Below are 13,389 nucleotides of genomic sequence, written 5' to 3'. Positions count from 1 at the left end.
ATCTGTGCACAAGAATACGAAGGAGGGAATCAAGCAAATGAGTAAAATGTCATTCTCTTATCATGATTGATGATGATGATGATGAATATATTTATTAGCAACCACACGGCCCTCTGGGAAATAAAAGCACCACAAACCATCTGAGAGGTGACAGAGAGAAAATGTTGCTTTATTATCACAAGATTCTGAATTTATGTAATTCGAAAATCAATATGAAATTTCAATTTGATTTAAAAAAACATTTTTGCACAAGTGTGAGCCATTACACATCATTTAAAAAAGCAAAAACAAAAAACGAATCAGAAAACCTCCCAGCATCCATCCTATAAAAGCATCTTCGGTCATAAAAAAATGCGTGTTCCCAGCTGAATTGTCCATTTTTATTTTAAATATTTGACACCAGATTACACTCTGAGTTTACGGCTGACGGTGAGTTTCAAGCAGCAGCTTTGATGTTGAGGGAAAGTCGGAACAGAGGAGTCTGCAAGCATCAGCTCCTCCTGCTCTTTAACTATGAGAGTGAGCTGTCCAACTGTTCAAGGAGCTGAAACATATCCAGTCGTTATAGGCGAAGGATAGAAATACATGCAGTCCGAGAGAAACAGAATAAAAACTCATTCATATATACTGTATATGCTATATTGTCAGTTTCCACACAAGCTCAAACTTCTTGGTCGGAAGCTAATAAAAAGCTTTATGCTGCACATAAATTACCTGTCACTTCTTTAGCCTTTTCCTCTTCCTGCTCCTGCACAACTAACCCCAAGCATTGCAACAACATGTTATTTTTTTCTTTGCCAACAGACTTTTGACTTTAATCTACTTTGTAGAAATTCACCTCTAGTGCTACAATAGCCAGCGCCGTGGCTGCTCGGCAGAGACGATTCTCCAGAAACCTCACTCCATAGAATCGCCTGCATCACCCTGGCATGCACGCATACTTGGGTTCAGCAGACAGGCTGCACATGATCAATGAACAAGCAGGCCTGCCTCCTGAGCCACAGCTGCCACAGTCCGGGTCAAGCACATATTATACAATAGTTTTGACCCATTAGGTTTTCCTAGACTGCCAAGGTGTTATTGGTTTCCAATATTATTGTGTCTTAATTTAATTCGTTTGCTATCAGATGTGCTTGTCTGGGAATTAGAAAAGTCATCGCACAATTGGACATAAATGGTCTCCATGGCTATGAACCTCCTATTTAGATTTTTCTAGCTTTTAGCCAAGCTGCCCATCAAATGAGTCAAAATCAAATTAAACCGAGAACAAAAACGCTTTCAGTCCAGCTCCAGTTTGACCACCTTGCAAAAGGTTTTACCTTGCAACCCCTGCATTAGGTAGGCAAAATACTTTCATTCTATCTTGTCATCAATCAAATCTCTCTGTTTCTATTCAAATAGAATTCCAATTTATTACAAGATTAAGATAAACCTTAAATGCCAGTATGTCATTGTGCCAAAGAATGTGTTATCAGTGACCCCGATCATAGGTCAAGGCCCCATTCATGTCCTACAGTGTGAGAAACTGTGCACCAAAGACCCTGGATGTCTGGATGTCGTTTATCCAAAACTGGATGAATTGAAGCACCTTGAATTCAATACTCTTGGAATCTTTCAGAACAATTCCATCATTTCTGGTCCACTTGTGTGAAACGTTTGGCTCAATACAACAACAACTCTACACTGGTGAGAAATTGCTGCTCACTACTGAGATGCGGTGCGAAGAGTGTCTTGCTCATGTCATTACATTTTTTTTGACAACATCTGATGCCAAATTTCCCCTGGCAGTCAGCTGTGACATAATTGCCTCTTCACTGTGCTCTCCTTCTTGAAGCAGCGTTGAGCTCATTTCCTTTCACCATTCATCATTTAAATCCTCACCATGCCCCCCCAGTCACTGCTCTTACTGAATTCTGCCACGAGGTCTTTGATAAAGTTAGACCACAAACTTTATCTCATCTCTCTTGTCACAGATTGCAGTTCACTATCGACACTGCATTTTGCTGCTGAAACACAATGTAGACTGTTTCTGTTGAGTAAAACCATCAAAATTCAACAAAACTCACAATTGCACATTAGATTTGCTGACGTTTTTTTTAGAATCGGAGGCAGTATAAATGGGACAAACATATGCAGATAAGCAAAAATGCAGAAAGTAAGAAAAGGAAAAAAAAACAGTGGTTGGTTATTTATGGAATAAAAATATTAAAGCCAAGCGCAAACTTCCTCGAGAAGATAAGACAAGACATGATGGGAACGGAGCAAAAAAGGGAGAATTATTACCTGTGATTTCACAGCCCAGCAAGCTGTATGCATGTGTACATGCATTAGTAAGTGTGTGTGTCTGCGTGTGCGTGTGCGTGTGCATGTGGTTAATCCATAACCTGGGTCAGGCCTCGCAGGACACAGCCGAACTGCTCTCTCGGATGGTCTTTGCATTTTTTATCCTCCAACCATTCAATTATTCACAGTGGAAAAACACGGAGATTGGACCCCAAACCCCCTAAACCATGGACACTCTCTCTCCCTCTCTCTCTCTCTCTCTCTCTCTCTGACACACACACACACACACACATGCATTTGTATGTGCTATCACTCCAGATCTTTCTTTTACCTCCCCATCCGTGTCCCCGGTCCCTCCGTGTCGCTCGACCTAAAAGCTTCTCAACATGTGACCTATCTGCTCACCCAAGTAAGAGGACACATGTAGAGGGAAACTAGGGCATACATGGATGAAACACACACACACACACACACACACAGAGAGACTCAGGATCTCTTTAAGTGGTGGACTTGCATTGTAATTCTATACATTTCCTGGTGAGAAGGAGTATCTAGTGTGTGTGTGTGTGTGTGTGTTGGTTAGTCAAAAACACACTCCACACAGTCCTTTCGGACACAGAGTCAGTGGCAGTGATTGCTTTGTAGATTTTCTTTTCTTTGTCTAAGGCTGAAAAATCCATGAGACGTGTCCCCAGGTTCTGATCTCAGTCAGCGTGGTTCAATAGCACTCCGGTTGGTGTCACGCTAAAACGGTCCCCTGTGCTACCAGACCTGACAGCATGGGTTCCTTTATTTTACATTGGAGAGGAGCTCATGTATTGTCTTTGTCTCACTCGGTGACACGGAATGCGCTTGGATCAATGCTTAGTGGTGAATATTTAATGGGAACTATCGTGTATCAGGGCGATACAAGCACTGATTTGGGCACGGCATGACATGTGACTCCTACAAAGAAGAAGAACCTTGGCTAAGAGGGTTTTAATATTGCAGGCTTGAAACCTTAGAAGAAAATACTTTTTCTAATGCACCTGCTGACTTATTAGAAATCATATGAAACATGTTAAGCTGGTAAAGTAGAAATGTCAGAAATACTATTCTATGCAGATTCTATCAATATCTCTGTCTCATTCTCCTTTTAATCCAATCACAACCCGTCAGCTCATCCTTTAGCCAATTAGTTGTGAGCTGTGAAACTGCATAAACTTAAATAGGATCCTTCTCTCTGTTGACATTCTTTTCTGTTGACTCTTTTCTGAATCACACAAATATGTGTGAACCACCTTCACCCGTTCCCCATTTCAGTCCTGGACACCTGGCAAGCTCCAAATCAGATTCTCCAATCAAATTTTCCTTTCATCCAATCACTGAGGTCTGCATCGCTACCGAGATTGTTTAAAATGCCATCAGAGGCCAAAGGCGTGTGACCCTTGTTTGTGTTTTACCTTTGGCAGGGAGTACTTGGGAAACCTCATCTGGACGAATTCATTGCGCCGGTAGGACACGTAGTGCTTGGTGCGATTCCCCGTCGTTACCTGGGAAATGGGCAGAAAACGAAGTGAGACAACATAGCTAAAAACAGATGCAAACCATGAGAATAAATCAAGGAACCAAACTTAGACTTTATAGGTTTATTAACATAAGACCTTTTTGAAAAGACTTACAAACTCTGTTTCAAACAAATTTAAAATTAGATCTGAATCTGGATACATTTTCCAGATATTAACAGATGTGGCTTTTGCGTTTAACTTGTATTTTTTTATTGTTTTGTTATGTAATCTCATTGGTATCACATCTCTGTCCTCCAGAGCAAAACTCCTGCATGACTTATCAAAGCAGAGACAAATCAATATCCAAATCATTTTAAAAAAAGCATCTGGTTATTCACTTGTCCCTCGGAGGGCAATTTGTTTTACAGCATATACACACATTTTCCACAACATATAACGGACACGCAAGACACAATTAAGGGACATATAAGGCACAAATGACAAATTAGAGCAGCATCGATGTAAAGGTGTTAAATATTTACTTGTAAGGCTTTAAGACATCCCTTCTTTTTTTTTTTTCGCTACGCTGTGATTAGATTATCAAAGGAAGATCAGTTGCGCAGATCAAGACACATCCTCACACACGCTGTATGTCATGAATTTACTAACTACACTTCATTAATTTTTCCACAGTCATGTTGGATAATATATCTGTTTGCACTTCGTGGCACAGAATGGATGCACAATGAAAAATTGCAGATTTGGGCTTTTTATTTTTATTTTTATCCATTAAGAAAAAAAAGAAAACGAGGCGCTATTCAGCATTCACACCTGCCGTAGTTTAGTTAAAATGCAAAGTTCACCATCTGCAGATTGTGCCTCGCACAGTGAAAACCAGCCTCCCCCTGCAACACCTAGACTTTGTCACTCACCTCCCAAAGCAGGACCTGTGGGGAAAGGTTTGGATCAGGCTGCACCCGCTGCTGAAAGCTCAAATCTCACCAGGCAATGGAGCCAGAATTCCGAATAAACCGAGGCTACGATCAGCAGGGAAAGCTCGGTGAAAGAGACTGAGCTGGTGAGAATAACCTTAAGAGGACTCTTATCCTGAGCTCAGGCCACCACACAGCTATAGGAAACACTATCCCTCTTAATGTTTAGCACTCTCAGCACTACTGCTGTTAAATTCTGATAGAGAACTAGTTTTATCTCTCTCTTTCTCAGATATCTGAGCCTCTGCATTCATATCATTTATGCTTGAAATTAGATAATCTGATTTTTTCTTTTTTTTTAATGTTGAACTGAGATGAAAAAGCGATGAAACAATGGAAACCGTTTTTTTTCCTCAAAGAGGGTTACATTGTTTCATCGCAGCCGGGCTTTTTTCTTTTTTTTTTTTTTTGAAAGCAAGGCTGCCTGAAGGAAGCGCCAAGCTATCTTCTCAGAAGAAATGGATTTCTAAAGAACTCCCATCGCCCCTCTGACTCTGCATATTCCTGCAGTGTTTCAACATCTGATAAGGACTCCAGTGGCCGGACCACTGGCAAGTCTGTGTGCATCAGCGCATTCTCTGTCAAGGCTGCAGGTATGTTTCCTGAAGTGAGGATAGAAGTCCAAAGATTTTTCGACCAAAAACAAAACAAAACAAGAAAGGCCAGGAAAATAAATACATGCATACAAATACTAACTTCTACCTTGTAAATTCAACATGCAGATATTGGGCTAATGAGGATTTAATTTAAGAAAAACACATCCATATACACATGTATGAATGTAGACATTCACATTCACAGGACTTTTCAGTCCCGGCGGAGGAGACGCTGTAGCAGCTCATGTATATTCCTGTTGTTATTTCATGCAAATGGGATTCAGCGCTCGGCCTCCTCAGACCATACAGTGCTGTACAGCACGGCAAGTCAATTATAGACAAGGCGAGATGAATTCTGCACAATGTTCAGAGTAGCAATTCTCTTTTTCCATTTTGGGCAAGACGGTACAGTATGTTATCTAAATGGCAGAGTTTATCAGCGGCCAAGACTGCATCCTCTCTTGCCGCTGCAAACACAAAACGTGATTGGATAGTTGCACTGACGGATGCAACACCGCGCCGGTGGTAGATCACGGGTGGAAGGGGAGTTAGGGGATCAGGTTTCAAGATGACAAAAGTGTATATACTTACAATAACACTAACCAACATTTCTCTCATGCCTCTGTAATATCGACATTCCCTTTGCGATTGTGTAAAACATTTATGTTGTTTTGCTTTATATTTTGTGTTCCTATTTTTTTTTTTCTTTCATGCTGATAATTCTCATTTACATGATATTATTGTTCTTTCTGCTTTTTTGCATTTCCACTTGCTGCTGCAATATTCCCCATTGTAAAAGTAATAAAGGATTATCTCATCTTAAATTAAGGATTGTGGAGAAGATCAGGAGCTGCGATTGTCTTTACTACTATAAAAAAAACAAAGAGCTAAGAGTGAGAATACAACACTAACAAAATATAATGCAATGGGTCACTGTTCCCATAATGAACTCAAGATTATTACTTCTTTTCACCAGTCTGTTTTTTTTTATATCCTCCTGGGACCCTGACAGATGTCCACTACAGAGGACATGCTAACTGGCTGGGTCTCAGGAGGATATATAATATGGCTTGTTTGCAGCATGACTCTGAATCTAGACAAAATATGTTGGCTAGTTTTCCATAAAACTTAGTGAAAGGGCAGCAAAGTTATTTGGTACCTTTTAGTATGAATCCAAGTCAATTCAGGATTTTCGAAACAAAAAGTTATTTCAACACTGCGACTCCGCTACACAAAAAAACGACTGAACAAAACTTCCCAAAACTCTGTGCCGGTCTCTCTTTGTAATTCTTTCCACGACCTGCTTTTAAACCAAGTCCCTGAATAAAAATAGACATTCTCGACATTCATGCACGAAAGATTTGAAACCAGGATTTTTATTTTTATTTCACCAGCGTAATTTAAGAATGGCCCCTTTCACCCTCCTTGTGTGTCATTCACCTTTACAAATATGTAGTCGTCCTGCACCAGAAGAGAGTTGTGGTCAATCTTGCCGAGGAACTGAGCTGTGACCATTTTGTCCGAACAGTTCTGGATGAGACACGTGACGTACAGGTAACCTAAATCAGAACAGAAAACAAGGTTAGTGTTCCCTTAATCGGTGCAGCAAATTTTAACTTTTATTCACATGAGAGAAATGAAGCAAGTACAAGAGGAACAATTCAATCACATCAGAGCTACATTTGAACATTTGTGATTATAAAACCAGCTTATAGAGCAGCAGACAGAGGCAAAAAAAAGGAGGAGGGAGAAGAAAAATACGAGAGAATACTGAGTGAATAGGAATATTGAGCCATCTTTCCCAAACTCTATAAGCTATGACAGAATCCCTGTAGAAATATGTTCTAGCATCCGAGTGGCCAGGAGGAATTATCCTCATAGAGACACATTGAGAGGTTAGCGCCTGTTGCAGCACTTACCCAGGATTGAATTTCAACCAGATTGCTGCGTCAGCGGCATCAGCGGGTGAAATTCAGCCATTATTCTCCCGGAGGTTACAAGTTGGCAAGAGAGAAAACGCTCACTCACAACCATCCTGCACACGTGAGGCTGTTTGTTCAGACGCAAGTCGATGGAGCAAATGTGTCCGGCACACATATGGGGTTTAGAATGACAGCACAGCGGAAACTGAACATGTTCATTCTCATTTAAAATCCTGCAATAGCCAATCAAAATATTTCACATTTGTACCTGAACATGGAATATTGGTCGGATGTGTGACCAATATTTTGGTCACACAGACGCTGGTCTGGCGATGAAGACGAATAAGGGGATGTGAAATGTAGTTCAAAAGATACTTTAAACTACATTTCACAATGAGGAGATGCTACATTGTGAAAAAAGCAAAAATAAAACCAATCCTTAGAGTTTCCTTTTCTGTTGCATTAAACAGTGACATAAATAAAGCAATCTAATATTGAAAAAAATATATATATATAACTCTTCATAGCCCACCTGTAAAGATGATCTACACTGTAAAATATATGACTTATACGTACTATACTGTATATGTTGATATTTTAAGCTACTTTATTCAGTATTAAGGTGAATTTAAATTCTGCACGGATTAGTTATTACACCATATCAGTACATCTGTGCTTTTAATGTGAAAGGTACAAAACTGAAATGAGCTTGTTTGCATGCTCTGCAGGGATACTCCTGCTATTATTTTTATTGCATACGGTACTCTACTACAACTCAATAAAATCACTGATAAACATGCTTTTATTCCATCAGCACCCTATTTAACAAAAGGCCAACTGATAACAGCCCACCGGAGTCCTCAGGCCTCTGCTGTCAGTATGCTTAAAAGACAACGTAAGTCAGAGAATACAAGGAATTAACATTATTGATTTGAATTCAATGATTATGTGGTGTTGTTAGATTTATTGAAAAGCCTGAACATTTAATCAAAGCAGCAGAACGCCATTAGCATGGGCTAAACCTTCATCTGCAGCTTGTGGCACATACTCTTCTTCATGTCGCTTTCCTCACATACCTGAACAGAAAATAGTCGGAAATGCATCATAAGCTACACATTTGTTTTTGTTTTTATTTTTTCTATTTTACTGACTGTATGGTTTCTGTAATTTAAATGTATATACAAGAGTCTCTTTTTATACACTCACTTTCAAATCACACACACACACACACACACACACACGTGCGCACACACCTTGCCAGCATCCCTGTACGCATGGCTCATCTATCAATGTGCCACCAATTTCTCTGGGGCCCTCTCCCTTTTGTCAACCAGCAGTCCTGGGCTCGACTCCCCTGGCATGGACTGGGCAGGGGCCTGCGCCTCTGCAGACTCCCAGGACTTCTGGGCGCATGTCACCGTTTAACCTTGGAGATGTTGCGTGTGACGGGGAGGTGGGGGGCGGGGCGGGCACATGACCAACAGATTGCTTTGGCGTGCCTGATCGCTCCAGCTAACCTTGGCTATGTATCTATATGAGCACGATAGCAAGAAAAGAGTGAAAAGGAGGCGGAGGGGCACCATGTGGTGCCGTCTAGCCCCGAGAAGCGCTCCCATTGCCTGGGCAGCTGGCCCAGGCCGACGGCCTCTCCTGCTTGCCCTCCACAAACACAGACAGCATTGTTTCAGGCTGACAGCTTTCACATTGCTGCCAGCATCTTACTGTGTGTAGGTTAAAAGGCTGAACAGTGGGGAGCTTTGTCGGGGAAATAAAGAGTAGCACTGCAAATACAAAAAAAAAAAAACAGACCCTTCATGTCATGACTTCCTGCTCGGGTTTATTAGGGGTAAGGGATTAAGGGCTGGGATGCAAACCAAATCCAATCTATAAATTGACACTGATTATCAACCCACGTAATCTTAAATATGCTTCACATCTATTACCCTCTGAGCCCCTGGTGGGGCATTAACTGTTGTACTCTCCATCTGTCACTCAGCTGATATTAAAATTCCCACTCCAGGTTTTTGACTTGAATTTCCCCCAACACCTCTCCTTAATGAATCTATTCATTCCCAATTGTCCCCCCCCCCCCCCCACACACACACACCTCTATATTAAACACACCCAAGAGGTCCAGTGGTCTACTGGAAAGCTAGAGTAATACAGCTTTGTGTCCATGACCTGATATTGGATGGCATTAAAGTAGCCCTGGTCTGGTTTACATTCCTCCATGGCAGAAAGCGGGAAACAGCCATGGAGTGTTCGTTCGTGGAGTCACAACAGTCTTATGAATGACAATAAAATATAGACTATAAATAGACGGAGCATCGCTGTACCTCCACTCGTATCTCGCATTTCCATGTGAACCAGATCGGGGTCCACATCCACAGCAGACACTGACCTGGGACACAGAAGAGAAGGACATCAATTAATTAAGTAGACCTCGGAACATTTACAAAGCACTTTATCAGACATAAGACAAAAACTAGTATAGGCGCTCGGGCCTAAAAACAACACCAAGGCGCATTTGTAAACAGTAAACAGCACAACGTTCTTCATGATGGATGTCAATATTTGCTTTTTTCAGTTTAGCGCTCAAATAATTTTGTTCAGAAAGGACAACTCTGTCCCTCTGGATTTACATCAGTGTCCATGCAAGAGGCAGTGTGGCCTGGTGGATGGACATAGAGTCCATAGAGACTCATACTAAACCGTGCTACGCTCACGTCCAGCTAGCCTGGCCTTTCATGCCCAAACTAAACTTTGTGCCACTTTCTTTCTTTGAAGCACGCTGACACACAACCGCAGTTCCCTCGCTGCGCGCGTCTTTTCGGCGAGCAGTAAACCGAGCAGTAACATTTGATTAGAACTGCTTGGTGCAGTCCGTAAAAAAATCCCCAGACTCGTAAAGATAGAGTGGAGATTTAAAACCCTGTTAGTTTGCCTATAAAGAGACTTTACGAGCAATTAGGAGGGCATGGAAGGAGGAAGCAAAGATGGATAAAGTGCTACAGGATCTGCTTCTCGTGGATTATGGTTCAGGTTTTCTTCAAGGAGCAGTTGCCTTACTGTTGTATTAAAATCAAGTTCTCAATAAACCGAACCGATTGCCATCGGTTACCATGGTAAGCAAGCGTGCCCGCGATGACACACAGGGAGGGACATACACATTTAAGTAGTTGTTATTTTGGACTTATTTGAAAAGGTTTGCTTTCAGAAGACAGGATTTGCTTCTACATAGTGACTGGTCTCACGAAAGGAGAAAGAAAAGGTCCAACATGTCCTGCTAAAGTGTCCTTGCCTAAGATTTTGGACCTCTGCCTTTTCACTCAATGAAGACTAATTTGGGTAAAAATGTCAGCTACACGCTTGAAATGCAAATGCCGAAGACTGAAGGTGAAAGCGCGCTCTGCTCTGGTAATACATAATTTATTCCTTGCACTAACATTTTTTGCACGGTTAGACCTTCCTCGCAGTAAAAGTGTGTGGGATTTATGCCTCGTTTGGTCGGCGACTTTAAAGACGGCAGTCTGGGAGGTAAAGGAAGGAGGACACATTCAGCGAAGAGAGGAGTCGAAGCAAGAAGACATTTAAACAGAATCACTGAAATATAGCAGGAGGCACCGAACCATGATCCGCCCATTGCCATAAAGAATAAACGCATGCTTGGATTAGCCTTTACAGTATGCTCGGCGACTTCATTTAAAAATACACAATAAAAAAAAAAAAAACTCTTCAAAGGAAAGCAGACACATGAGCATCCTTGTCTGCATCTCTTACAATACGCTTCCACTGTTTTCAACATGTTTTTGTAAGAAGCAAGGCATGGTGGTGGGTGATGACTATTTCTGGGGTCGCAAGCAGGAGGGCAGAGCAGAGGAGGAAACAACGATGCACAAGATAGAGAAGTGAGAAATAAGAGCCGCCTGTCGCTCAGCCTCGCCTCGCTAGCCGCTTCCTTCAAAGGATGCGCTGCAGGAGTGTGTGCAGAAAAGAACTGACTGCATTTGAAGGAGCCTTTCGGAATGGGAAAGACTTGCTGTGATGTATTCGGTCCACAAATAGAGACACAGAAGTTGTGTATTTTGTTTGTGGGATGTGGATTTGGTGCGCATTCCCCCCCTTTTATCGTCATAAAAAGAGCAGTATGAAGTATTTCATACACCCATCTCCAGACTGTTGTTTCTGCTACAGTGGTGCGTGTTTCAGGTCACTCCTCATGTTTAATCAAATTATTTTTTACCCCCGCATGCTTCATAGTCATAAGCATCCTCCGGCCTGCTACTCGTTCAATCATCAGCTACGTGTGTCTCCCAACAAGCGAACGCCATACTCTATTCTTCGCCTCAGTCGCTTCATTTCCCTTCCAGTCTTCATTCCACCCGCTGCCTTCCAATAAATCCTCTTTATCCCTTTTACCTCTGTCTGGATTTGGATCCACCGAGCAAATCGTAACCGTCAATGCACAAAAAAAGGAGAATTAATTTAGTAGACAAGAATTGGTAAGAGCGACGTTCTGCAAAAACAGCCTCCCCTCGAAGGAATTCAATTTCCGCCAAGCTCTGGGTTTCACTGCATTCAATTGTCCCCTGCTTTTCACAACGTTTCATCTTTATCGCTTTATCCTCAAATGTGTGTGCCTGTTGTCGGCCATCTTCCTGTAAGAGGCCTGTTCAATTTCAAAACCGGGACTAGCCTTTTCATCCAGAAGGACAAGCTTTATGGGCCTGGATCACAAAAAACAAGGACCCCAGGAACACATTCGGCCAGACCACCCCAACAGCAGATTGGTTTTAATACGCTGTTTTCAACGTGATTTATGCGGGCTGGCTTCCAGACCCCTGTTCTCTTGTTGCTTTTATGACTGTTGGGCCACAGGCAAAGCTAAGTCCAAAGCAAGCGTCTAGCGAGCTGTCTCTTCCAACCACACACTCTTCCAGCAGACGGCTGCAAAGAATATTTAAACACTTCATTTTTTTTACATGAGAACCTCTCAGCCTTTTAGTAAAAACAGGCCTGAAAACATGAAAGCGCGAGTCTGAATGCTGCAAACTGGAATTATATCTCAACACTGATTTCTTTTCATCTGGGCTTGAAGTGGAGCACATCGAATTGTGCCGTTTGAGGGACATTGACAAAATGATTTTGGCACAAAACTTGGACGAATGAACAGTAAATAAATAAATAAGTTAGAGTTTGATATCAATAATATACTTTAAAAATACTTTGGGATTGAAAAACAACATGATGCGCTTAATCATGTCATAGTAGCAGACAGCTACTGCTAGACTGCATATAGAAAGTAAAGTTTTACCATGAGAAAATAAAGTTGAACTTACCAGAAGACTCTGTCCTTGGTCACCCGCTCCTGAAGCAATGTCCACTTGCGTCCAAGGTCGACGGAAGCAAAGAGCTGGAGACAAAAGTCAGAGGGACGAGTGTAATTAGACAGAAAAATGCACAACTAAAGTATTAAATATGAAGCCCAAATCAAGTAGATTAAAAGCTGTATCACATACAACAGAGGATAAATAAAGTCTCTTTTTGGGAAAACAACAACCTTTCATTTATTTAAAGAACTGAATTTCAAGGTTCACCAATTTAAGACTGAGCCAAACTAATGAATCATACCAGCATCAGTATCTGAATGTATGTACCTAATACTTTATGAGCAGTTTGCTTTCAGAGGGAATGAGAATGGAATAAGCTAAAAAGAGGAGCAGTGTGCAGCGCTGTTGAATCGCACCAAGGAAATCCAGGGTTCAAATCCACCGTGGAATCTGGTTCTCCTCCTCTCACCTTCGAAATCACTCAAAAATGTACACAGTTTGTTGTGACAAACAAGATGCATTAAAGGAGAAATGTAGCCATACTTGTGAGAATGGGTGGATCTGAGTGGTAACAGATCCACAGAATGTTAGACAAATGAGCAGGAAACAATAATTAATTGTTAGAAATTAAAGATTTTCATCATCATCAGTTCTCTTTTGAAGATAATTTAATTGCTTCTTGCCAAACAAATGCAGCATCTGCTTGACAGAATGAGACCATTTGTCATTATAATTGTGAAAACATGGACTTTTTCTATGTGTAAAAACGTTTTCATGGT

General features: G+C 41.4%; 1 protein-coding gene across 1 annotated transcript in view; it reads right to left on the bottom strand.

Moving 5' to 3' along the window:
* Positions 1 to 13,389, bottom strand: part of sorcs2 (sortilin-related VPS10 domain containing receptor 2) — a 196,514-nt gene that overhangs the window by 18,751 nt on the left and 164,374 nt on the right. Inside the window, exons 5-8 of the mRNA XM_068755638.1 lie at positions 12,620 to 12,693; positions 9,617 to 9,681; positions 6,799 to 6,917; positions 3,726 to 3,815 (exon numbers count right to left, since the gene is read on the bottom strand). Of these exons, the coding sequence (XP_068611739.1) occupies positions 3,726 to 3,815; positions 6,799 to 6,917; positions 9,617 to 9,681; positions 12,620 to 12,693 (348 nt within the window). The remainder of the gene's footprint in view (positions 1 to 3,725; positions 3,816 to 6,798; positions 6,918 to 9,616; positions 9,682 to 12,619; positions 12,694 to 13,389) is intronic.

Source organism: Brachionichthys hirsutus, chromosome 23 (genome assembly GCF_040956055.1).
Source record: "Brachionichthys hirsutus isolate HB-005 chromosome 23, CSIRO-AGI_Bhir_v1, whole genome shotgun sequence".
In the NCBI taxonomy this organism is placed as follows: Eukaryota; Metazoa; Chordata; class Actinopteri; order Lophiiformes; family Brachionichthyidae; genus Brachionichthys; species Brachionichthys hirsutus.
This window is presented reverse-complemented; position numbering and strand designations above follow the sequence as displayed.